At 40.6% G+C, this 27358-nt stretch overlaps 1 protein-coding gene across 3 annotated transcripts in view; it reads right to left on the reverse strand.

Annotated features, from left to right (window-relative positions):
- TNIK (TRAF2 and NCK interacting kinase) overlaps positions 1 to 27358 on the reverse strand; it is a 395341-nt gene that overhangs the window by 154160 nt on the left and 213823 nt on the right. For all 3 annotated transcript variants that reach the window (XM_047099965.1, XM_047099964.1, XM_047099963.1), the window contains exon 3: positions 7981 to 8037. In XM_047099965.1, coding sequence (XP_046955921.1) covers positions 7981 to 8037 — 57 coding nt within the window. The remainder of the gene's footprint in view (positions 1 to 7980; positions 8038 to 27358) is intronic.

A 27358-nucleotide genomic window follows, 5' to 3' on the forward strand; every position in this document is an offset into this window, starting at 1 on the left:
TCTCTTATTTTCACATATATATTATCATTTTGTATAGCATCTACTATGCCCCAGGTTCTAGGTTAGCAAGTCCTGCAGGAGGTACAGAGATGAAAACTGCACAGTTTCCATTCCTGGCTCATTAAAGTCAGTAGGCTTTAAATGAGGGAGGACTTTCCATAAAGGGAACACAAGGGGTGAGCTTCAAGTCACTGGGAAGAGAGCCAACATATTGATGGGGAAGTCAAGCCACAAAAGAAAAAAAGCGCCCAATAAGAAAGAACCTGATAAAGTCCAAAGGTGGACATACATATGAAATGGAAATGTGCTGGCAGCACAGAGGAGGGGGTGAACGTACAGAAGGAGACCCCACAGTCTGCTACCGAAGAGCCTGGTTGCAAACCTGGATTTGAATAGCACGCTCAATGATCCAGGTACTCCTCATACCTCTGTGTGCCAACATCCTCCCCTACACGTATCTCAACTTCACTAGGGGCATAAGAGAATTAACTATAATTTTGACCAAATGCTTAGAGGTACACAAATGAAAGGCACTACTGAATACAAACCGTAATGATGTACAAATATTTTTAAAAATGAGCCTCATTGTTCACCCTCATTAGTTTGGGGGCATAGACAGTAGTTTCCAGGTTCATTCTTTGCTCTTAAGGAATCTGTCTGACATGCGTGCATACATATATGACAAGTCTATACACCCAGTGTTCATGCACGTGTGCAGAGACCTGGACAGACATAAGCCACCAAAAGGGGGACAGTCTGTAGGCAAGACAGGGGGAGATGCTGAAATGTGCAGGCAGTGGGCAGCTCAGCTTGTTCATTTTTAGAGCTCTAGAAGCTTTCTAAGTTCCAAATGCTGTATACCATACAGAACTGATGCACTAAATATAGCCTCCAAGGTAAAAGGTATTATGGACACAAAAATAACATGTTTATCTTTTCTTTGTTAAAAGTTCTCATCATGTGCTTTATCAGACGATCTGTCTGCTAAAGATGCCGACCTGAAAAGCCCCAAAGGAGAAGTCCCAAAGAGGCGTCCAGAGGGGTCTCTGAAGCAGAAGGGTGTGGGCTGGGGATTCCTAGGCTTTGTTGAACCCACCTGAGAGTGAGACTCCTAGAGCTGAGAATGCCCTTCTCCCAGCACTAGTAACACAAAACCGAGATCTACTCATCCTCGGATCTCACTTACCGATTCCCAGGCTTTTTTGAACCCACCTGAGAGTGAGACTCCTAGAGCTGAGAACGCCCTTCTCCCAGCCCTAGTAACACAAAACCGAGATCTACTCATCCTCAGATCTCACTTACCTGTCACTTTATCAGGAAACATACTAGCCACCCGGATAGATTCGTTTCCTCTTAAATTCTCTCTTAATACCCTCTGTACAGTCCTTAGAAGCTAATCAAAACTGTGATTAAGTAATTGTTCGGCTATTTTTCATGTCTTTTATACATGTTGGAATGTAAGATTCCAGAAGACAGAGCCTGTGTCTGTTCTACTCATTGCTATCAGTCCAGAACATAGCACACCCTTTCATTCTTAAATGAACGAATAATTATGGTTTCAATCTTTGGCTTCTAGAATCTAGCTATATACATTCTCTCCTAGATCCTGCTCTATAGTAGGTCATTTGGTACATGCTTGGGGTGAGACATTGTTCAGGGTAAGACTAATAACTCTGTAATTGAGGTGATGAAGACAGGGCTGATTCAAACCATTTACACACATCAACAAGAGACTAACCCGGGGATGGTGCACAGTTCACAGCATAGGCTGACATCTCCACACTATCATCTACTAATGACAGAAGTTCAATGCATGCTCCAAACTCTTCTTTCCATTCCTATCGACTGCCCCATTCAGGAATTCACTGTATCTTACCAGGACTAATAATTAAGATCATTTATTGAGGACCTGTTATGTGCCAAGCACCAGATATTATATCATTTTAGCCTCAGTATAAGTTTGTGATGTCTGTATTTCCAGCCAACACATAAGAAAAATGAGACTCATGGGGTGCCTGGGTGGCTCAGTTGGTTAAGTGTCCAACTCTTGATTTTGGCTGTCATGATCTCATGGTCTGTGAGTTCAAGCCTCACATCAGGTTGTATGCCGAGAGCACGGAGCCTGCTTGGGATTCTCTCTCTCCTTCCATCCCTGCCCCTATCCCCCCCAAGGTCACTGTCAGTAAGGAGGTAGTAGGTGATCTCAGCTCTACCTGAGTCTGCGGGCCATGCTCCATGGATACTCCCTCATCTTTCATTCCTAAAACAGGGCTGTGGGGAGAGTGGACACACCCTAACTGGCTGACTTTGAATTCCAACTCTGCCATTTACTATCTGTGGGGCTTGGACAAGTTACTTAGGCTCTTCATGCTTTTAATTACTCATTTGTAAAATGAACACAGTAGCAGTGTCCGCTAATGGGAGTTGTTTCGAGGATTAAACAGACTAATATATGTTGTATTAAGTAAAACAGTGCTTGGCATATGATAAGTACTCAGCCATTTTTATTTTGACCATGGATGTTGTTGTTATGACTATTATTAATGTTATGTTCTGTGCTACCAATCGCTCCCCTGAACAGTCTCTCTTTGGGAGAGAGGAACGAAACGTGCTTGTAGCAGTATGTACCCTGACTCTTCAAAACAATCCGGATGAAAAGATTTTTTTTTTTTTGGTCCAGTTTTAGCCAACATTAACTATGGGCAAAGCCCTCTACCAGAGGCTCCAGGGAGACCACTTCCTTACCCTTCAAAGAAGGATGGAGGCTGGTCATGAGCTTCAGCCACAGGAATTCAGTAAGCAGGACTGAAATAGGAACTCAGTCAAACAGGGTTTAAAATGGATCCTCCTAGTAGACAATCCCATCACATTAATTTACTGTTCAACTTCTGGCTCCCACATTGGCTCTTGCACTGGTTTGGGGGAAAGGACCAGGACGTATAGCATCCCATCCCTGGTTTAAAAAAAAAAGTTTATATTTCTTTTATATATTGGATTTTTGCCTAAGAGGATGTGATCAAAATGTTCTATTGGGAAAACAGAAAGTTTGAAAACCATGTAAAATCCTGTCATGCTATTTACTTCCTTCATGACCTGGCCCTACCTTGTCCAGAAGGATCTTGTATCACTTTCTCCTCAGCCCTTTTGAAACTAAATCATGTAATAGTTTCCAGAATATACTTCAATGCTATTTCAGCCTCCATGCCTTGGCACAGGCTGTCTCCTTGGCCAGGAATATCTGTCTGATTGTCCTTCCTGGGCTTAATTACTCTACCTCACTGTCAATATCAAACTTTATAAGTAGCTTGGTTCATGAATTTTATAACTTTATTATAAAATGGATTCGTTTCACTTATAAATATTTGGGGCGAGGTTATATAATTGTGAGTTCCCCTGCAGACAAAGGAGCACTTTTTCATCTTTGAATTTCCAGTGCCCATCAGAAACTCAGTTTTCAGTAAATGTTTATTGAATATATTAATGGGAAAAAAACACACAGTAAATTAAACACTAAATGCCTTTCTGTGTTAATTGGAGACCTATAGCAATGTGGTTGAGATGATGGATTTCAAGGATAGAGTTAAATCGCTCAGGCTGAAATAGTCACCCTACCATGTACACGTTACATTGAGCCAGACACTTAATAAGCCCGGTCTTCTCATCTCTGTAATGGCGCTGCTAATGGAAGTTGTTTTGTAGGTTACTGAAAGGATTAAATAATCAGAATATAGAAGGTGCTTGAAAGAGTCTGGCTCGTAATAATCACTCCCGCAGTGTTAGTTACCATTATTATTATTTCTGGCTGCAACATAACAAAGGCACTTAGACAGGCACTTGAGAACCAAATCAGTTTTAAGCACATCCACTGCAATGGTATTTGATAGCACAGTGCTGCAATTCTCCCGGTTTTACCTACTCAGCATCCTTCCCACCCTTTCCTCAAATATCTCTCGTGTTTTTCTTTAGTGAATCGTCCTTTCATGAATCATCCAGCCCTTAGTCCCTGTAGCTTCCAGGGTGAGGCACCCAATCCAGATATGGAAGAAGGAAACAAGGGTTGGCTCAGGAATAGGGACGTGACCCAAGCTGCACCACTGATATTCAGACTGGCACTTTGCTGGGACTTACAATAATGAAGTAATTAGAACATGAGCCTGGACCTGTTGGTGGGAGGAAAGCAGAGCACAAAGATAGAGAGAGCCAACATTCCTAATCACACTATGTGACTTCCAATAATTTCCATTTTCAGCTTCATTTGGTTTGAGGGGGGCTTTGGTACTACACCCCACAGTGTCCTGAGCAATAGGATCAGAACCAGTCATTATAAAGGTGAAAGCCTATGGCATTAAGTTATTATCTCCTTAAGTCCTGTGTGGGCTTCAAGGTATCATTGTAAAGGGACTGGTTTACACCAGGAATTTTTCTCCAAATGAAAATGAGAATCATTTACAGGGTGATCAAAGAACCACAGTTTCTTCACATATGGTGGCCAGAAAGCAGCACATCTAAAAGCCTAGAGAAGTGCCCCTCTGACTTTCACGAATCTGGAGTTCCTTGAGGAGCTTGTAGAAAAGGCAGCTTCTGAGGGTCCCCCAGGACCCTTTCTCATGAAGACCACCAGAGGGCTGACAGTTCACTGAAGCTAGTGGTCCACTTTGAGAAATGTTGTTTAGATATTGTAGGCAAATCTAGAGTACACAAACCCAGCTGGGAAGGAATCCCCAGAAAGCTGCGAAATGAAGAAATTCTCATAATTATTTCAGGAACTAAAACAACTTCAAAGACTGAGTCTGAGTCGAAGTACTAATTCTGAAGCAAATATTGGCAATTTTGGAAGTGTCTCGGCATTAAACCCAGAAGAGCAGAAGCATTATATCCAGTTCTCTTTGTGGCTATTTTCTATTAAAAAAAAAAAAAAAAGAAAGTGGTGTAGAATAAAAACAATAATTTAAAAATTGATTTCAAGCTTATGGTTTTATCAATTTCATTACAATAAACTATAGTAACTTTGCAGTAGATCACTGCAGACAATTAACAAAGACGACCTTTGAGAATTCATCTCCATTTTTAACAGAGCAGCTATAATGAGCGCAATTATAATAATTGGTAAGAAGCGTTTGCAGCATTCCATAATACACAAAAGACAACATGGCAAAATGAAATAGATTGTTTTCTGAGGATACCACACAAATTCCACAAAGGAAATCATACACTGACTGTAGTGTGTAAGGGGGTGATACAAAAGTCATTTGATGCTGTATCAGACACCGAGGGAAATAAGAAAACTATCTCCTGATGTGTTATCCATATTTATCTTTGATAAAGCGTCAATGGTTACAAAATAGTCAATGATGTGCCTGAATCAGGGAAACTACTCAGCCTTTTCAAAAAGGGTTCCCTTGGGGTGCCTGGGTGGCGCAGTCGGTTAAGCGTCCGACTTCAGCCAGGTCATGATCTCGCGGTCCGTGAGTTCGAGCCCCGCGTCAGGCTCTGGGCTGATGGCTCAGAGCCTGGAGCCTGTTTCCGATTCTGTGTCTCCCTCTCTCTCTGCCCCTCCCCCGTTCGTGCTCTGTCTCTCTCTGTCCCAAAAATAAATAAATGTTGAAAAAAAAAATTAAAAAAAAAAAAAAGGGTTCCCTTAGAAAATTAAGCCTAAATAACATAAAGCATACATTGTATGCAACGGATCGACTCCCTATGTGCTGGCAACAGCCTTAGCTCTGTATCATCCTCCGGAGAATTGAGAAAAGAGACTCCCAAGTTATTTTCTGTTGAGCTTCGCTATCTTGTGGAACTCAGTTTAAAAGGGCTGACACTCCTTAAACTGAGAATACATACGATGGGATAAAAAGCTGTGTTGATTCCAAAGCAAGGTGGTCTAACAATAGTCAGTGGTTCTTCAAGCAACTTGAAGTCTCAAAAATAGAACCAGAAACTAGAAAAGTAATATCCAGTGCTCTCAAGTCATACTTTGCGCATCAACATACAGCTTTGTGCGCTGAGATTAATGATGTCAATGGAAATCAACTGTCGGTTCCACAGAGCCACACAACGGAACTTTGCAGCATGAATGTCTTGGACCCCACCCACAACCAGCAATTGTTAAACTGCCAAGTGCATCACATTATGTGAAGATCCTATTCAATCCAGGGAAAATATAGTAGTATGACTTCAGCAGAATTGCAAAACAAATTGACTTGTTTTGTGGTAAACACTTTGCAAAGGGTTTACAAACTTATAATGGGTTTCTGTGTAGATACTGATAGTACCTGATCTTGACTTTTGTGTCAGATTTGCTAACTGACCACACCTGTATCCATTCTCCCTTCCTGCCTGACTAACAGAACCCAGATTTTTAACTGCACATATTGGGAGAATAAAAAACTACATTTCCCAGTTTCCCTTGCAGCCAGGTACACCCAATGAAAGCAGAAGTTAAGTAGAAATGTTGTATACAAGTAGACAAGATTTTAGTGGAAGGAGCTCTTTTCTGTACCCTTCTGCTCCCACCCACTCACTCTTCTTTTCTTGCCGCCAAAGAATGTGATCAATTGAAATCTGACAACCACCTTGAACCATGGAAGTGACCTTTAGGGTGGAAGACACTTGGTCACACTGTTGCCATACATCCCTGGGCTATAGATTCCAGACTCCTTTAACATGAGACAGCAAGACACTTGCATTGTGCTCCAGCCTTTGTTATTTTGAGTTTTCTGTTTCAAGTGGCAGAATCTAAACCTAATTCATATAGTCTACATGCAATTTCTTATTCAGTAAAGGCCAGGTGAACTAATAAACTAATAGGGATTAAGTATCTGAACTGGTTTGCAACCTCTGAAATTTGAATAACGTATTTGAAAAAATAAAATAAATAAATGAAAGGACAAATAAAAGGGAGTAGTACTTTATCAAAGTGCCAATAAACAAGGGAACGATTTTTTGCCACTGAAAGGTATCTATAATTTAAAGATGAACTCAGATCATTAATAAGTAAGGAAAGGAAGGCAGCACGAAGTGTGGTATAAATGAACATTAGTGAAATTAGTATTACGGTAGACAGTGTATCATATAATGTATACTTATCAAAGGTAACAAACTAGGCCAGAAAAGATATATATAGATTGAAGTCTGTCTGACAAACAGATATATTGTGTGCCTTTTTAAAATTTGTATGTTGGTTCTTGGTATCTTCATGTGGTTCATTCATTCTGTGTCTATTTACATCAAATAAACCACTTCTGGGCCAAATGGAAGACTTTGGTCTTTTAGCTTTTATGTACAGCAAGCAGACATCTTAGAAAAATCCCCAGAACAATAGAAAATTATTAACATATTTTTGATGTCCGGTGTGTGTTTTCAAGTCTGATTTTTGCTCTGTACTCTCAAAAAGGCATTAAAATATTTTAAATAGCCGCAGCAAAAAGATTGAAAGCATAAGATTGTATTTAAAATAAAGTCTATTCCTTTTGATCATCCAGGCAGAAATTTTGTTTCAGTGTTGCTCCATTATAACAAGAATTTTTGGTTATTTGGTCAATAATTTCGAGGAGGGAAATGTTTATGTTAAATATCCTACTAGGATTTTAGAGCTACCCAAACTCTTATCTACTCCAGCGTTAGGTGGACCTTTGGGAAAACTGTTAAGACCCATCTCTTCTGTGTAATCTCTGTATTATTCTTTTAATACCTTCAAATCCGTGTTCTGTCTTCATATGCAAATATCCTTGGTTGTGTTTATGTAAATTTTTGAAACACATTATTTGCTCTACATAAGGCAGTGTGGAGGTTTCTAATTTAATTAGAATGGTTTATCCCTGGTCTTCTCAGTCAGATGTTGAATACTCTTACTGCTCTATGTTAAGCTCAGTGGGGAAATATCTTAGATGTTTAAGAAGATTCTATTTCTGAAAAATGATTTTTTCACTAATTTCTCTATCATAACTATATAGCTACTGAGATGGCAAAATAAAGATACATTACCCCTGTGACATCCATAACCTTAATGGCTGCAAGCTGGCCCGTTTTAACATGACGACCCTGTAAAGAAAAAAAGTAATAATAGAAGACTTTAGTTCTGATAAGCAATGTCTACATTCATTTCCAACTATAGAGAACAATTATCTAGATCACTGTTATAGAACACCGATAGGGAAGACAGACAGAGATGGACAGACAGATACACACATACACACACACACACACACACACACACACACACACACAGAAATCTTAAATGCTTTAAGGATCAATTTCTATTTAGCATTTACTTTGTAAAACATCTCCATCATTTTGGTTTTTTGGGTTTGTTTTCATAACGGTTGTCAAGTTAACCAAAAAAAGGCAATATTCAATAACTTGTTTTTATCTTCTCTCCAAGGTAAGGGCTAGTGTGAGAGGAAGGGGAGCTAGGTCTGGGTGTGGAGACACAAGTATCTCCTCTGTCAGAAAATAGTCAGTAGGTGAAGAAACTTTAGTTTCCTTGATTATGAAAATATCTTGTATTAACAGTCTCAACTGGATTTGACTCTGCTATTACTTGAGACTGTAAGTTAATCTCTATCTTAAAAGTGAGGCTAGAATAAAACAGATAGCAATAAATCTAAATTTGTGATCAAAGGGACAACATTGAACAGAAGCAACTATTTCCCCGAAAATGGGCAACTTGGGTCTTTGGAACCACAATAAAGTGTCAACCACACAGAATCAGAAGAGAATAGGGTGTGGTGAGGGGCCAACACCAGAACAGAAGATTTCTCTTCACTTGCTCCTTGAGATACGTGAAGTCTACCTCCCACTCTCACACAGTAGCAGGGATGACCAATATGTCTAACTTCTAAATGCATTTCATATATGTCTTCTAAAATACATTTCAACTATGACTGCTCCCCGGGAGTGTGATGCTGCTTCCAAGATCAGTTGGATTCAAATCCCAGCTGCATAACCTTAGGCGAGTCTCTTAACTGTCTTGGCTTCAGTTTCTTCATCTGAAAAATGGAGATAACGGTACCTGACTCCTGGGATGGCCGTGAAAATTAAATGTGATAATGTATATAAAGTGTTTGACAATGCCTGGCACAGATCAGCTGTCAGCAGATGCTGCCTATGATTGTTTGTGACCCTGTCCTGTGCTTCATGTTAAATGTTGTCTTTCCTTCTAGGCCACGTGACTCATGAAGGCCTGGGTCATGTCTCATCGTTGTGTTTCCAGTACCTGGAATGGTGGGTGCTCACCCCACAGATGAAGTGGTGTGTTTATGGATGAAAACAGCAGGTGATGGATGCTTGTAGTTGGGAAGAGGGGAGAGTCTTAGTGCTGTCTGCCCCTTTGCGTCTCATCTTTCTCAGCTTTTTGCATCTATTTTCTCTGACTCTAGTAGCACTTCCTTCACCTTCCGGCCTCTCATCCTGCTCCCTTTCCTCCTTGGTCAGGAAAGAGCTAAAAGAAGGAGGCATCAAGTTGGTAACTCAATATGGACACGGCACAGCCCCTCCTACTTATTTCGACCTTCAAGACAGTAAGGGAGGAGCCGGGAGTGTCACCTCTCAGAGCCCTGAACTGAAGCTCCAGAGGCCTGAGTCCTGTCCAGGTTCTGCTCATGACCAGTAGGTTCATCCGAGACAAGTGATGTAACCTATCTGAGCCCTGGTTCACTCCTCTGCAAAATGTGGGGGAAAAGGGCTCAGTGGCTGAAAGTGAGGGGAACAAGTATTATTGTTACCACCACCCCTTTCCACTGCAAAGAGCATTTGGAAATAGTTTTGGCAATGACTGAGTGAGTAGTGTAGTGCTACTGCAATTCAGTGTCCAGAGATCAGGAATATTAACTTCAGGCAGAGAGTTAATCTCACACAAGGGAGAAGTAGCAACAGCGCCCTCTGTTGATAAACACTAAACGGCCTCTGGAATTGTCCAGGTCCCAGTAAGAGTCTATGGTGCTGTAATGTTGACCATAGCAAAGGAATCAACAGCTTTTCTTTGGGAATACAGTTGACTCCCGAACAGTGTGAGGGTTGGGACACTGACCCCTGTGGAGTCAAAAATCCATGCATAACTTTTGACTTCTCAAAAACTTAACAAATAATAATCTACTATTCACCAAAAGCCTTACCAATAACATAGATCGGTTGGTTAACATATATCTTGGGGCACTTCTGTGGCTCAGTTGGTGGCTTTTGATTTCTGCTCAGGTCTTGATCTCACATTTCATGAGTTTGAGCTCCGCACTGGGCTCTGTGCTGACAGTGTGGAGCCTGCTTGGAATTCTTTCTCTCTTTCTCTCTTTCTCTCTGCCTCTCCCTTGCTTGCACTCTTGCACTCTTTCTCTCTCTCTCAAAAATAAATAAACATTAAAAAAAATATGTCCTATAGTGATGTATTTTATGGACTGTATTCTTACAATAAAGTAAGCTAGAGAAAAGAAAATGTTATTAAGAAAATCATAAAGAAGAGAAAATACATTTACAATACATACTGTAAAAAATCTGCATGTAAGTGGACCAATGCAGTTCAAGCTCATGCTGTTCAGGGGTCAACTGTATAAAGTCTTTAAAGTAAGGGCCATAAATCATACCTTAAACAATGGCTGTTTCTCTACTAAAGCACTAAAGAGGGTAGAGAAACTGAAGGCAAATATAGAGGGTCTGAATGGTATCCTAGAGCTGATTCACCTTGAAATTATTATTATTATTATTATTTTTTTGAGAGAGAGAGAGAAACAGAGTGAGTGGGGAGGGGCAGAGACAGAGTGAGAGAGAGAATCCCAAGCAGACTCCACATTATCAGCACGGAGCCCGATGCAGGGCTTGAACCCACGAATTGTGAGATCATGACTTCAGCCAAAACCAAAAGCCAGACACTTAACTGACTGAGCCACCCAAGCGTCCCCACCTTGAAATTCTTTTAATGGCTCCATACAGCCAGATAAGGGCAAAACCACCTGCATATGGCTTGCAGGGCCTCCTACGAACTGGCCCTCTATCTGCCATACCACCTTGGTAGGCTCCCATCTGCTCTTATTCCGTGGTCCTTGAGACTAAACTATTTGTGTTCTTTAAATGTACCATATTGTTTCTTGCCTCTCTGATGATGTGTTTCCTTGGCCTAAGACACCCTTCACCTCCTGAATCCCTAGTAAATTTATTCACTCTTGTCAGATTCAACTTAAGTACCACCTTCTCTGAAACCTCACTGTCAATCACTCACCTCTGTGCTACCAATGAACATGTTCATGTTTCTGTTATTGCACTGGGCCCAAAGAACCTGTCCCTCTGTTTTTCCTTCCTACTCTTCCTTCCTTCTTCTCTGGCTTCATTTATAGGAGACCCCTGCCTAGGACCCCTCCCCCCAATCTTATAGAGAATCCTCCTGGTTCAAGAAGGATTGAACTTCCTCTGTGGGAGCCCGAAGCACCTCTGTCAACACGCAGTTTGAGAAACAGTGCACTTGATCTTTAACTCCTTAAGAAACAGGGGATCCTCTTGGAATTAATAATTTGTAACAAAGACACGTCAACACCTAGTTCTTTCCACCAGCAGCTTGGGAGCCAAGCAGGTGTAGCTCTTGCTCTGGGCCCAAGGTCAGGGAGCAGACATAATACAAGCAATCCATTTCATATTTCAAACACAAGGCACTGGGTAGTTCTTGGTCTGAAATAAATAAATATCTGCTACTTTTTTGAATGTAGAGTATGTTGTTGTTTGGTATTTGTTTTTATTTTAGTAACTGCTCTAATGTCATTAAAGGCAACACTGAGAAAAAAAAAAATTAACCTACTTCTCTCCCATTTTAAATTTCACTTCTAAGCTGAAGAATAGTTCTCGATGGCTCTGACAGATGACTGAATAATACACCCCGGGATGGCAGTTTGGGCTTAAATGAGATCCTGGAGATGGAACAATTAGCAGCCTCAGCTCAGTCCCGGGCAAAGGCATCCCCCGCACTCTGGAATAGGAAGGCTGCTGAGCTGTCAACCTTTGATAGAGGAGGGCCACAAAGGAGGCCGCCTGGCACGAGGTGCCTTTTACATCACTGGAGAATGTCAGCCTCAATTAGGATCCAGATTAAGGCTGACTTTGAGGGAATAGCCAGGAGTCAGCTGACCTAAAGATCACTAGAAACTTGAGGCGCCGTCATTGTTAGGACAGCGTTTGAAGAGGCACATAAAGTGTTCATAAAGTCACAAATAAATTGAGTAGGAAGAGACCCCAAGGTGCCTAATCCACTGCCCTTTTTGGGATGAGGCCAATATCTTACAATTAATGAGGACCTAATGCCAGGGCACTTTCTCCTCTTTCCCAATTCTGCCATCCAGCTCTTGAATTAAAAATTATTATCATTAAAATTAAAAAAATTATTTTAAACAAATCTTCTTTTCATATTTTACTTAACTGGAGTTAAACATTGAACCATTCATCTCTATTTCAGGTAGGATTTAAAAGAAAAAAAAATTTTATTTGATTGCAAGGCAACATGACAGGAGAATTTTATTTTTTTTTTTTACTTTATTAAAAAAATAATTTTTTTAATGTTTATTTATTTTTGAGAGACAGAGAGAGAGAGTGCGAGCGGGGGACAGGCAGAGAGGGAGGGAGACACAGAATCAGAAGCAGGCTCCAGGCTCCATGCTGTATGACAGGAGAATTTTAAAGTGAAAATTTAACATTACCCCTAATTTTAATTTATTTTCACTTATGAAAGAAACAAAAAATCTAAACATAGACTCCATCTATATTTGGATCTAAAATACATATTCAACCAAAGACAAAATAATTTTTATTCTGAAAAAAAAAAAAAACCTGAAAGGGAGACAAATGGTTAAAATTTTTTTCTCCACAAAAATTAGAAAAAAAATATCTTATTTAACTGTAGTTGCTGAGTCATTTTTAATAAAAGAATGAAGTGGTTTTTTTTTCCCCTGAAATAACCAACAATAACAAAAATAACAGACTAATTCTAGAAAGGCATAATTGGTATTCGAGTAGGATCCAAGCCTATTGCCAATCATGTCCTCAAGCATAATAAGCCTGTACCCAAGAAAGGAGGAAGAATGGGCCTCACATCCAGGAAAGCAAAGGGTGTGGGGTCACTCAGAACTGGTGAGTGTGGTCCCGCCCCATCCTCAGACACACATACAAACACACTCTCTCCCCTTCTTTCTTTTTCCTCACACTTGAGGTTAAAAAAAACCCTATCTGCTGGTTCTTGTTCTTTGCAAAATAACTCAACACTGCAGTGAAATCTAAATCACTCAAGGATTATAGTACTCTACCCCTTTACCTCCTTCCTAAAATGAATGCAAAAGAAAAACAATGGTTTTGTCTGAAATAGCCATGTAAGCCTTGGCTCTGTTATTGCTGTTATTTTTTTAAGGAACAGCAAGATGGCTTTAGAGCTGGTAGCCTGAGGCTAGCCTGGAAGAAAGAGTACTTTCATTTCTAGGTCACTGAAATACATTTTTTTCCAGCAGAGCACATGAGCAAACTGGGTTTGTGGAAAATGCAGACACTCTACCTACTCTTTCCTTCCCTGCTGTCCAAGGGCTCCCTTACAGGTAGAATGTTTTTAGCTCCTTGTGTTTAGCTTAGATTAGATCTCCCCTTTATCGAGGAAGACTTCACTTTCCTAATTGCAAGTGAGTGTTCTAGTGTTGCATTTCCACAGTATCTTACATGAACCCTACTGATCATAGCAATGCTATGATTTTCAAAATGTGCATCATAAGAACCATGAAAATTGGAGCACCTGGCTGGCTCAGTCAGTACAGCATGTGACTGCTGATCTCAGTGTCGTCAGTTCAAGCCCCATGTTGGGCATAGAGCTAACTTAAAAAATAAACAAAACCCCACAAAGAACCATGAAAATAAATCAAATCAAATGGAAAAAACTCAGAGTGTAGAACATGTAGTAATGGCAGCCGTTGTTTCATGGATCAAATGTCATGGTTACATCTATCTATCTATCTATCTATCTATCATCTATCATTGATGCTACAGTGCACCACCCAGACTTTTCCTTCAAGACCAAAACATCTGATAGCTCTCAGCCAGTTCAATCTCTGGAAAGTGCCCTCAGCTACAAAAGCACTGCCAAAGTCATGCTCCCTCCTGAAGATTGACAAATCAATGATTGGTTGACACAGGAGTATAAAAGTCCCAGGCCTCTTGCCTTAAAGTGGGATAATTCTGAAGGACCATCTCAGCTCCTGACGCCTCTAGCGATGGCTGTGGACTTTGTAAGACTGCACTGCAGTTCTTCTTTCTTCTGCACAATTCTATTTTCTTCATAGGTATAGACCCTAAGACCACTCCTCAGTAAAACTCCTGCATGTAAATCTCCATCTCAGAGTCTGTTTCCAGAGGAACTCTGCCTAAGACACCTGGTGACAGGAATGGCTTGAGGAAACAGGTTCTTAGAGTAGCTGCAAGGAGACCCCTATCAGTGGCTCTCGGATAGCCCCTGGCACGCTACAGCAGTGTCACTGTCGGGATGTTCGCTAGTAGGGAAGTGGAGTAGAGTAGGATACAGGTGCAAAAGAATTCACTAGTGATTCCAAAATTTCAGACTTTTGAGAGGTCCAAAAGAAACAGTAATTAAAAAAGAAAGGAATCAGATGGCTTCTGCTTTTGCTGACAGCCATTGATGTACTAGAGAAAAACAAAGAAAAGCCAAGGGCAATTAACCATCAACTGAAGGCAATCTGTGAAAATCATCAGGGAGTTGAGGTTTAAATCCTGAGGCCTGTGCACTGTCTTCAAATAAGATGGGGACATCTCTGCTGTAGGCTCAGAGGGGTCAGGGAAATAGAAGATTTCAAGCTCTCAAGCACATCAAATTGGATGTCTCCTTTTCAAGTTTCAGAGTCTCATTCCTTCCCAATTAGACTCAAGTTGGGGATTCAACCTTTTCTTCTACCCTGATAATTCATTCCTTGGACTGGTCCTAAGCTTTTTCTATCCTCAGGCTGCAGAAGAGAAGAAGTTTTTTTTTATTTTTAATGCCACCCAAAATTTTGGTAAAGGGACAACGGCACAGTCAAGCCTGAGAAAGTCATGGTAAGCATGCCTCAGACTTCTCAGGAACGAGGATCAGGTCACCCGAACAGGTCAGGCACACAGACAGCAAAAGTACTAACCAAGGAGAGGAGAAGTGAAATGGATAGTAGAGGAGGGAAATGATGAGCATAAGCTGCAACCATTAGATAAGATGTAGTTGGGGGCTTCTTATAACTTTGTTAAAGAGAAGAGACCAGCTAGAATACTAGAGGAGCTGTTTCCAAATGTATACAAAATACGCAGGTGCAAGCGTCACAAGGGATGGACTATAATGGATGTTGTGGTGTGCCACACAAATCCCTTCTTCAGTACCTAGGTGTTCTGCTTCTCTTCAGGAGCTGCCCTTAGCCAAAGAGAACAGCTAGACCCAAGGTCATACTCCCTGACTAGAGGGAGTAAGCATTCGATGACTATTAATGAAGGTAGCAAGCGTTCAGTGACTGGTAGATGTGGGAATATAAAAGCCTGCATCACTTATGTGAAGGTGGAACAACTCTGAAGGGCCATCCCAACTCCAAAGCTCCTTTTTGGGATTTTTGGGATTGCCTAGGGCCTTGTAAGTGCATTCAACTTCTTCCTCTGCTCAAAACTATCTTTACTCTCCCACAGGTGTTAATTCTGAGAACACTCCCCAAAATACTTCCTATAATCTCTGTCCTCAAAATTTGTTTCCCAGGGAACTCAATCAAAGGCTCCATCCTTCCTCTCTTTCTTTCTCTTCTTTCTTTCTTTCTTTCTTTCTCTTTCTTTCTTTCTTTCTTTCTTTCTTTCTTTCTTTCTTTCTTCTTCCATTCTTCCTTTACTCTTTCTCCCTTACTTGCTATCCTTTCCTTTGTTTCCTTTCCTTCTCTCTCTCTCTCTCCCCTTCCTCCCTTTCTTCCTTTACCTTTTCCTCTTTCTTTCTTCCTTATTTGATGTTAATGTATAATATTTCTTACCAGATCTGAGGTGAAAGTTTTTTTGTTTTTTTTTTTGTTTTGTTTTTTGTTTGTTTTGTTTTTTCAGTTTTTACAAAAACTCTGACCTAAAGGATGAACAAAATGAACTAAGTTGAGTGTTAGGAAATATATCTAGATAATGGGAACATGTCCAAAGGTCCTGTTATGCTATGGTTACTAGAGTATTTCAGTAACTAAAAATAGGCCAGTATGGCTGGAGTGGAGAGAAAGTGTCTAGCAAGTCCAAGAAAGGGCTCACAGGCTACTTTGAGGAATTCTGCCTTTATCGTAAGACCAATGGACAGCCAGTGAAGGGTCTGAAACAAGGGTGTAAAGTCACCAAGTTTGCATTTTGAGAAGATTGCTCTAGGGACAGGACAGAGAATAGAGGAAATAGAAAGGATGATGGAAATATAGCATTTATAACGTTAGTTACTAATTAATTCAGTTGAGAGAGGATGGCAACTTGGACTGGGATGGAAGTAAGGGAGGGGGTGAAAAGTGGATGGAATCAAGAGATATTCAGAAGATCGAATAATCAAGGCCAGGGAATGGCTTGGATACATATTTACCCTGCACCTCCTGCACCTCCTACAGTGCTTGGCACAGCAGGGACTCAGAGCAAATAGGTGCTTACTAGTGAGACAAGTAGTGAGATCTGAGGGTTGTAGTCAGGTTCATCGTCACCATGAACCTTCAGCACCATCCATAAGTCCATATCAGTTTCTTCCACTTCTCGCCATTTCTTTCCTTTTTTTTTTTTAATGTTTATTTATTTTTGAGAGAGAGAGAGAAAGAGGGAGAGGCAAGATGCAAGTGGGGGAGGAGCAGAGGGAGAGAGACACACAGAATCCGAAACAGACTCCAGGCTCTGAGCTGTCAGCACAGAGATCGACGCAGGGCTCAGACTCACAAACCATGAGATCATGACCTGAGCCAAAGTCAGATGCTTAACCGACTGAGCCACCTGGCACCCCGTTCCCCCATTTCTATCCAGGCACAAAGTGTACAAGCAGATGGGGCGAGACTGTGAGCAAGAATCTCAATCATCTCACTCATAAATAAGACATGAGAAAACGAATTTAGTAGACGAAATTCCTTTAAACTTGATAGAGAGGCCAATCAACGTGCCCTCTGCACAGATCACAGAGACTAGCAATTGGCTTTAGCTTTCCCTCTGAGCTATAATGATGAGAGTGAAGGAGTACTCTTGATTTGCCAGTCCCAGTTAAGATTAAAGCATAGTTAAGAGACCTATCTGGACATCTTCAAGAATGCTACCTTTCTTTGGTACACCATGTCTTGAGTCAAAGAAGTAGACAAAACAACTTCATGAAAAGACTCCAAAGATCCTTCTAATCAAGGAACATGAACTGTCACAGGATATATTTGGACCAGTGTCTGCTCCTAGGGTTTCCCCAGGTTAAATAAGGACTTTATTTTTCCTTGGCCCGTATGTGCCATTCATCAGTAGCGTAAAAAAAATCCTGCTCTCCGTATCTGTCGAACTGAGATCCAGCCATCACTGCATCCAGACTTGTGGCAAAGACGAAGCAAGGCACTGACACAGGACAGTTCCCAAGCAACAGCTCCCCATCTCAACACCAGTCACTGTGAATTCCTCTGTTTGGCACCTCTGCGAGGCAGAAAATGGATTGTTTTCAAGACTGTTCAGGGCTGGGCCAACTGAGAATGAGGCTTGCTCACAGACACAGGGTGGGGAAGAAAAGACTCTCATTTTTCTTTGTTGGAACCTAGGAGTCCTGTCTTCAGGGCTGACAGTTTGGCTCAGTTTATAAATCAAAATGGATGATTAAAAGGAAAAAAAATCAAATATTCACAATTTTTAGCAGACAATAGTTAATGTATGCAGATTCCATGGCAGGGAGCCTAATGCCTGTACCCAGGAAAGGCACGCACAGCTGAAGTGACAGCAGTGATGAGGCAGACAGGCTGCAGGGTGAGGAGAGCTCAAAAAAGTAGCAGAACCAGTCTCTTGGCCATGGCCTTAAGCCAGGAACACACTTCCCAGTAACCTCTTCTCTCAATCCAAAAAAGGGAGCACAAAATCAAAGACCTTATGGGCTCTCATCTAATTTATGCCACAGAAGTACCACAATCATTGATGGTTTGTGTACATGAATTTCTGGGAGGATTTTTGAACCTCCTAGATGTAGGGTTTGAAAGATGGGGAAAGAATATGTATATATAGCCAACTCCTAAGCCTCCCCAAAGTTCTACTCCTCCCCGCCCAGCACAAAAGCCCTCCCTATTCCCTGAGTCAGGGTGTCCCCTGCGTATATAGATGGCATTTGAAAGCTCTGGTTCCTGGACACCAGTCCAGGATGAAGTGTATACTCAACTTCAGGAAAAGGAGGAAAATAAGGACTCTGTGGCATTTTTTTTTCCCCAGAAAGCCAGAGATATTCAATTTAAGTAGTTTCCATTAAGATACTTGATGGAAAAAAAATGTTCTTAATGAAACATTCTTAAAGATTACTCTTTAAAGAGTAAAAGTAAACTTTATGTTGATTTTCAATGGTTATTTTGTTTTTTACTGGGATTTTTCTATTGGGTGAGATTTTAGTACTCTGAAATCTGAGAGTCTGAGCACGGCGTTTTAAAATACGTGGGTGCAGCACAATAGAGATGTAAGTAATCTCCTTAAGATACAAAGATGGGCTGTTCTTGACGCAGGTTATAAGAGTTCACGGCAACAGTGGACAGCTCCTAATAGCTTACAGTAGACAGTGTGAAGGATACTGGAGTCAACTCCTGTCTCCTCTGAGCTCACTTAGTCCCCAAAGCCTTTGGACATTCAGTCTGCCAGGCACATGGCTGCTATACTTCTAGAGCCAAAAGCTCCTCAAAGGCAAGGACTTGGCCTGATGTGTCCTCAGTCCTGTCGTTGTCTAGGACAGCATCTGACAAAGAGTAGGTGTTAAATCACACCTGGAAACGTGAAATTTCTAGCCCTAGTGGACCTTGTAAGCTGCCTCAAATCACAGTGAACAGAAAGACTCCAGTGATCCATCATGGCTTAACCTGGGAGAAGTATGACAGAATTTGAGGCAATGTCTACGTCAGAGTGGCAGATAGCTTTTCTCTCAAGCAATAAGAAATTGTAAGAATGGCTCCCAGTATGGTAACTGGAGGAAAAGGCCACTTGCTCAAGAAGGTTTTGTTTTTGTTCCCTTTTCCAAGTGCTAACCAACCCTCTGGGTCACTGGAATGAGCCCTGGAGGTGTGAGCAGGTATTAGAGTTCTGCATTCCACCATCTCACAATTTACCTGACCTAGGAAAGGGTCAGGGAGAGAAAGATATGACAAGAGAGAAGCAAGGCCCAGACACTGCCCTGCTCAAGTTCCTCTATCTCTGCGTTCTCTTTTCCTGAGAGAATACTAACTGAGGCAGAACAGATTCACCTCTTCTTGGAGAAAAGTAGCTCATTTTGTCAGATTTTTGAATCAACAGTTCCCTCTTTAGAGACTACTTTAGGAGGTGACCCTGTCTTCCCCTCAGTACCTCTGGCAGACCCTTTTGCTCACTCCATCCCACTTCCTAGCTGCAGATTAAGAAGATCTACTACGTTCTCTCCCCAGGCCTGCATCAGTTTGTCAATCACAGCCCAACACCAGCCCTGTCTTTTTGGAGATTTACAACCATGTGGTCAGGAGTGGGTGGGTTGGCTTTGCACCACGAGGCACCATAGGCAACTAGGCAGAGATAAATAATAATGATGATGATAAAAAAGACAGTGCTACATTTCATTTCACCTAATTTATGGCTTCAATAGGAAGCCAGTCTACCCACAGTGCCGTCTGGGTTACTTAATAACAGAGTGTCTGTGGCAGCAGCAAGAACAGGTCTGGAATTGGAGGTATGGGGGAAGGAAAGAACGGCACCGGTGTGGTGAGAAAAAAACAAAGGGAAAGGACCACTGTGTCCCCAGCTATCATTCTCGGGCAGCAGGGACACAAATAGGGACTCACTTGACTATCAGGGCTGTTGATGAATAAACTCTCTCCCACAGTGTCCTCAAACCCCCAGAAGTTTTAATTAAAACATAAGAAATGTCAGCTGGAGAAGCACTGGAATATAATTAGGGCCCACCAAATCTAAAGTAATGCGGGGAAAGAAGACCAATAATGAAAGGGAAGCTTTCATGTTCTTACTGAATCCCTGCTCTGTTGCCGACACAAAAATCAATTTCAATAGGCTTTAGTTGTATCTGAGCAGGAACGCGGGCGACAGATGAAATTTAGTGAGCAATTTACTTAAGTTATAATGATTCTCATGGGGGAAAAAAAAAAGTCTACAATGAGCGCTTCCAAACAAATACCTCCTCTGTAAGGACTCTGTAAGAATGTGTGTGTCTAGACAGATGGTATGGGTATGGGTGTGGGTATGAATGTGGATATAGGTATAGGTGTAAGTAAAAGTATGGGTGTGGGTGTGGGTATGGGTATGGGTATAAGTATTGGCATAAAACGGTCATATACGTTTTATCCTAAAAAAATGTCGTTAAAGTCTCTACCTCACTCCATTTAAGGGGTGGTTTTGACTCAGCCCCCAAAAGACATTTGGGGTGTCTGGGACGTTTTTTTTTGATTGTCAAGACTGGTATTACTGATACCCCATGGGCAGAAGCCAGAGATGCTATCAGACATTCTACAATGCACAGTACATTCCCCTCCCCCAACAAAGAATTTTGGGGCCCAAAATGTCAATGGAGCCAAGACTGAAAATCCCTGCTTTAAAAGAATTTAACATTTAATAGGTGCTCAATGAATGCTGAGTTCTATTTAAAGTCACATTTCTTGGGGCGCCTGGGTGGCTCAGTCGGTTAACCATCTGACTTCAGCTCAGGCCATGATCTCTCAGTTCATGAATTCGAGCCCGGCATTGGGCTGTCTGCTGCTAACACAGAGCCCGCTTGAGATCCTCTGCCTCCCTCTCTCCCTGCCCCTCCCTTGTTCATGCTCTCTCTCTCTCAAAAATAAATAAATATTAAAAAAAAAAGTCATATTCTCCACCAGGTCACAAAAATCAAAAGGTAAGTTCTTGCTCTAAGGGATCTCCCGTAGGGCCAGGGAGGGAGATGGACATGGTATTGTTCTTTCTTTGCTTAGCAGCATTTACAAATGAGGGGCATATTTCTCAAGTTCCAATACCCATGATCTTCTGGAACACAAGTAACACCCAGTGGCCCATAAGACCACTTTCCATTTGGCTTTTGTATGTGTAAGAAGCCAATTCCAAGATCTTCACTGTTTCCCAATTAAGGAGCATTTCCTAAATTAAAACAAACAAAACTATTAAAGTAGTATTGGGGCTAGGTAGAGTTTCATTTGTGATAATTGCACACAGAATTTTGTTAATTTTGTTATAATTTTGCTAATTACATTAATTTTTGAAAGAGTAGCCTTTTTTTCATTTCTCAACAACGCTTTCTAGTGCGTATGTGTGCGTTCTTTCCCTCTTTTCAAATGTTTAGAAATAAGTTTTAATTACTGGCAGCTCAATTCAGGAAATACATTGCTCTGTCTGATTAAAATATAAATCATGATGAAACTTTAAGCTTAATATATAAGGGTCAGTTATAAGAGAACAAAGGTGTTTGCTTTTATCCAACGTAAGGTCTTCAAATGAAGGGATATAGGAATCTTGCTGTTGCCATTGATGTTTCCAAGAAATAAGGAAAGCAGAATTTGCTTTCTGTAGAAAGAACAAGATGAGCAACATTATGCTTTATCAGTGACAACCATTCGTCGCCTCTTAGGTACCTGAGGATTCAAGAACTCAAGTTTTTTGGAGGCGGTCAAGGAATAATATCCATACATGGATCTCCCACACAGTGTCTGAGAGGAGTGATTACAGCATAGTAATGGCTCCACCTGCAACAGCGCAAGACCCGGATCTCTGCAAAGGCTGAAAATCTCTCTCCCCACCAAGGAAGTCTCCGGTGTCAGCACAGACTGCATTAGCGATTGTGCTTTCCAAGCGAAGGCCTGCAAATCCTTCTTTGGGTAGGAGGGCGAGAGGACAAAAAGGACGTTTGAAAACGGAATGCCATTTTATAAATGCAGGCAGCTCCTACATATTCATAATCTTTCAACGTGGTGGCCAGCGAGGACGACAGCAATTTGTCAGCAGACACATCCATCCCTGGTAACAGGGAGTAAGAACTCATGTGCCTCTTAGAAAACTATACCCTCGTTCAGCAATAATATTCAGAACACTTAAGTCTGAAATCTTGGGGAGGTGGGTGAAATATGGTAACACTGTGAGAAAGAACTTAGGCTCTTTTAAGTGAAAATGACATACCCTGAGCTCTGAGCAGGCTGGAACAGGCAGGTAGCTGACTAGCTTATAAACACAATGATTTCCAGCTAAATTTAGCTGCAATCTGACCTTGACCTGTCAGGTAGTTTCCTCCTAACGAGGGCGAGGTTTTCCTGACTCCAGTGAAATTCTTCTCTCCCACCACATTTTGATGCCTCCTGCTTAGATCAACTGATGAGGGATGGTGAGAAGGGCGAGGAGAGCATCTTGCTGACTTCCCTGACTATGTTCTCTTCTTAAGCGGGGATTTCCCCTGGCCTAAGAGACAGCGAGTGGAGGGGATCCCCATAGGTCCTACGGAGGAGTGTGGAAATCAAGAGATAAGGCTTAGGAGGAGGGTGAGGTGTCCTTGTATGAGGTACTGGGTCTAGAGCTACTTTTGGTCAATAGTTTCCTTATCTGTAAAACAGGTATAAATTAATAAGGATTAAATTAATATATATAAACACACTCGGTATAGGGGCTGAGTAAATGATGACGACGTTGCATGTTTTTAGAGTGACTACAAGGTTCGATTTCTGACCTTGTCTCCTGTTGTCCTCCTCACCCCGGCTTACTTAGCATACTCCAGGCAGAGAGCCTTTCTCCCTTTCCTCCGACATGCCTGCACACTCTCCCTGCTTTGTTTGTTCAACTGCTTCCTTCACATCCTGACTGAAAAGTCACCTTCTCTAGGAATCCTTTTCTGGCCATCCTATCTAAAACTTCAACTCCGCCCTAACTCTTACTAGCCTCCTTCCCTCCTGCTTTACTACTATCTAATGTATTACATGTTTTCTTTAGTTATCATATGTATCGGACATCTCTCTCCAGAATGGAGGCGTCTTGGGGGCAGGCCCTTCTCTTTGTGTTGTTCACTATTTCATCCTTAGTGGCAGATGGGTGCCTATACAGAGTAAACACTCAATGGGTATGTACTGTCTGAACGAATTACCAACCTCTTTGTGGAAACACTTCCAAGTCCCTCTGTTCTCTCTTTTAAAGAGCACAGCCTCTCTTATTTGAAAGTGTAACAACTCTTATCGAGCAAGTACTGTCATCAAATGAGGAAACTGCAGCTCAGAGAAGCAAGGTTTTGCAGGGCATAGTTTCCTTTCAGACTGGCCTTGCATGTAAGTAAACCAAGCAAGAACGGACCATCTCCATCTTTTTCCGTGCTATTTAAAATTCTCCCTAAAGCCGAAAGGGTGAAGAACAGAGCTATAATTCAAATGCCTGACAGTCTGAGTATATTTTATCTGGGAAGATTTGTGGAACTCTATATAGCTGTTTTATTTAGATATTATCAACATGGATTGAAAAGTTGCATAATATCAAATACTGAAATGCTGCTGCTAGCAGCAACCAACAGATCAACCTTACAGGTAGCAACTGATGAAGAAGCCATGTTTTTGAACCAAAGAGAACATCTGATAACCTTCCCTTGACACAAAAATGAAAAGATGGAGCTAGCAACTTTGCCTAAACCTTTTAGACCGCCATCAGCTAAGTTCATCTGCACAAAAGAATGAGGAATTGCCTTTCCTTCCTCCTCTTCCTCATTTCCAGGTGTGGAATAGGTATAGGGACATACACATCACACAACAAGTCTAATTTAAATCTCATTGCCCAGACCCGATTTCTATCACCTGGGGCCTTAGAGGTACTTGCTTACTATCCAGAAGATCCGTATCAGTCTGCATTTCCTTGGCATTTAGCATAGCAATCGCGTGCTTGCGACATTAATGGTTTATTTCTTTGGTGGCTTCTGTCTTCAGAAGTGGTGGTAAGAAAATCAAAATGGTGTCCATTCAAGCAAAAAGCTGAACTAAGAGTTTTTAATTATGGAAATATACCATATATCTCAGTAACTCCTAACCAGAAAATTTGTCTTAGATTTAATAAACCATTAAATGACTGTAATTTAAAGACTGTAATTCAATGCCAATAATAATCAGTATAGCAATTTATTAGTCATTGATGGACATTCAACAGTTTATAGATCTGAATATTAAAAAATACATAAGAATTGTACATATTCTTGAACTCTACCTTTAAAAATACACTACCTTTCTATTTTTACAGTTTTTTAATGTTTTTAAAAGTCCTTTTGAGAGGAATACATTTTAGAAAACAAATTCAGAAGTCATGAAAAAATCTTTGGGAGATAGTAAATTCAGTGTCCCTGAAGGAGGAAAAAAACCCATATATATTCTATTCAGAATTTGATCTGTTCTCAATTTTTCAACATGGCTCTAGGCAAATCTCTTTAATTTTTCATGTATTTTCTAAAGAAAGAAAATAGAAATACTTGCTATGCCTGTTTTTCCTTACAGGAAAAAAATGTAAACAGAAGCAAGCACATAGAGTGAGTGCTTATGACTCACCTTATCAAGTCAACACTTCATTGGTATTGTTCATGATACCTCGCAATGGAGTTGTCTGACCTTGACAGTTTCTGTTCAGGGGCTTACAATATATCATAAATATAATCAGTACCGTATTCCACTATTAAAAAAATAATGCCAATAAAAAACTTTCCAAAAGGGCATCATTTCTATAAACTGAAATAGATTTCAGTGCACATTGGAATGTGGTCAGGTTTTTACAAAGAAAGGTCTTATGAAGAAAATATACCTATTCACATAAAATGAGTAGAACAATTATGATAATAATAATAATAATAATAAAAACTTCTTACCCTACTCACAAGCCACATAGTTATACAACTCCAAGAAACACCATTCCTATTCTTTTCTGTATGAATGGAGTTTCCTGGAGTTGACCAGGACGTCAGCCCTGTTGATTAAAATGTAAATTCATAAGCTACTTACTGAGCATCTACTGTGTATAAAACACTCTGTCCATCTCAGAGGAGCCTGAATCATCATTATCATCATCATCATCATCAAAATTATTAAAATTTCTTATACTAGTTTAATTTCATTTTAATAGATTTTACTCCTAAAAGAAGATTTATAGGCGTAGAAGTTTTTTTTTCACAAGTTTGCTCCATTTTTAGAAGCTTCCTCAAAATTAACCCATGACCAACATAAAGTTATGGCATGACATTTTTAGAAAGACACCATTAAAAGCAAAATATATGCTGGCCTCATAAGTCACAATTATTACCTTGAAGAAAAATAGCAAGAAAGAAATCTACCTTATCTCATTGAGAAAGAATCATTTTTATTAGATCCAGAATATTCTTCCCTAATTTACTTTGGAAGTTCCTCCAAAACAACCCTAATGCAGAAAAACAAAACAAAACAAAACTGAAGAGGATTGAGATTCTAGAGAGGCTGTTTTCTAAGGCCATGATACAATTTTCATTTTGTGCTTTCTATTATACTATTTTCAGCACATACTCTTTTGCTTACTGGGGGTGGGGGGCTTTTCTCAAAGAATTTAATAAATGGTAGCAAAAAAAGGGACTTCCTACACTCCAATTTGTATTTGCCAGCACAAGATCACTCTCTAGTCTGGTCACATACTATCTCTGTCACAGCTTTAGGTGAATACACTATTAAAAAAATATCACACTTTCAACCTGAAGTTTAAAATACCAGCTTCGGGGGGCACCTGGGTGGCTCAGTCAGTTAAGTGTCCGACTTGGGCTCAGGTCATGATCTTGTGAGTTCATGGGTTCGGGCCCCGCATCAGGCTCTGTGCTGATAGCTCAGAGCCTGGAGCCTGCTTTGGATTCTGTTTCCCTCGCTCTCCGCCCCTCCCCTACTCACGCTCTGTCTCTCTCTCGAAGTAAATAAACATTAAAAAAAAAAAATTTTTTTAAATACCAGCTTTTGTGTTATAAAGGTCATATGTAAATAAACATTATGATTGTATTTTATTAATTGAAACACCCATATCTGATATTCAATTACTAGAAAAATTAACTCAATAGGATAACAACAACTGTCTGGTTCTCTATAGATTATAGGAGCATGTTTAAATTTCAACAAGAGACCTCAAATTACTATGAGATTTTGAAAAAAGAGGAAGTTACTTAAACCAATTTGTATAAGCTTCTTAACTATTTTGTTTTTAAATACACCAATATTTATAAACAGTTTCTTTCTGGATTGCCAATAATATTCTCACAACCTTTTAGGAAATACACTGTTAAAGCAAAGGATTAGGGAAAGGAAGTTGGAATAAAAGGACATAGTAATTCAGGTCTGTTGAACTTCTACTTCCATTGTGTCTAAATGAGCCAGCTATGTGGGGATTTGGGTCCTATAAAACAGACCTTTTTACTCTTCAACACTGCACTTAGGTAAAGAAGTAATTACTACAAACTCCCAACAACCTAAATCAATGTTAGGGATGTTAGAGGATCCTATGAGAGTGACCTGAATGATTTGGTAAACAAAACTATTGGGGAAAGGTATCAACATGTTTATGATATCACAGCCTAAGGATCAGGCTAGGAAAAAAATACAATGACAGACATTAAATATATGAGTATTGCTCAACCAGTTTACCACCATTCTGTACCAAAAATAAGAGAAAAAATGGGGTGCCTGGGTGGCTCAGTCAGTTGAGTGTCTGACTTGATTTCGGCTCAGCTCATGATCTCACAGTTCATGAGATCAAGCCCTGCATTGGGCTCTGCACTGGCAGCATGGAGCCTGCTTGGAATTCTCTCTCTCCTTCTCTCTCTGTCCCTCCCCTGCTTGCACTCTCTCTTTCTCAGAATAAATAAATAAATAGACGTTAAAAAAAGAGTAAGAGAGGGGTGGCCTGGGTGGCTCAGCCGGTTGAGAGGTCATGGTCACCAGTTCCGGTCATGATCTCAAGGTTCTTGAGTTTGAGCCCCATGTTGGGCTCACTGCTGTCAGTGCAGAGCCACTTCAGATCCTCTGGCCCCTTCTCTCTCTGCCCCTCCCCTGCTTGTGCACTCTCTTTCAAAACATTTTTTTCAAAACATTGAAAAAAAAAAGAATAAGAGAAACAATAGATTTAAACCATAATTTAAACATTTCTAATTTTCTTTTTTTAAATTTTTTAATGTTTATTTTTAAGAGAGAAAGAGAGAGAGACA

This window comes from Lynx rufus, unplaced genomic scaffold (assembly GCF_022079265.1).
Source record: "Lynx rufus isolate CCGP_SWC_20201006 ecotype Redwood Valley unplaced genomic scaffold, mLynRuf1.p SCAF_5, whole genome shotgun sequence".
In the NCBI taxonomy this organism is placed as follows: domain Eukaryota; kingdom Metazoa; phylum Chordata; class Mammalia; order Carnivora; family Felidae; genus Lynx; species Lynx rufus.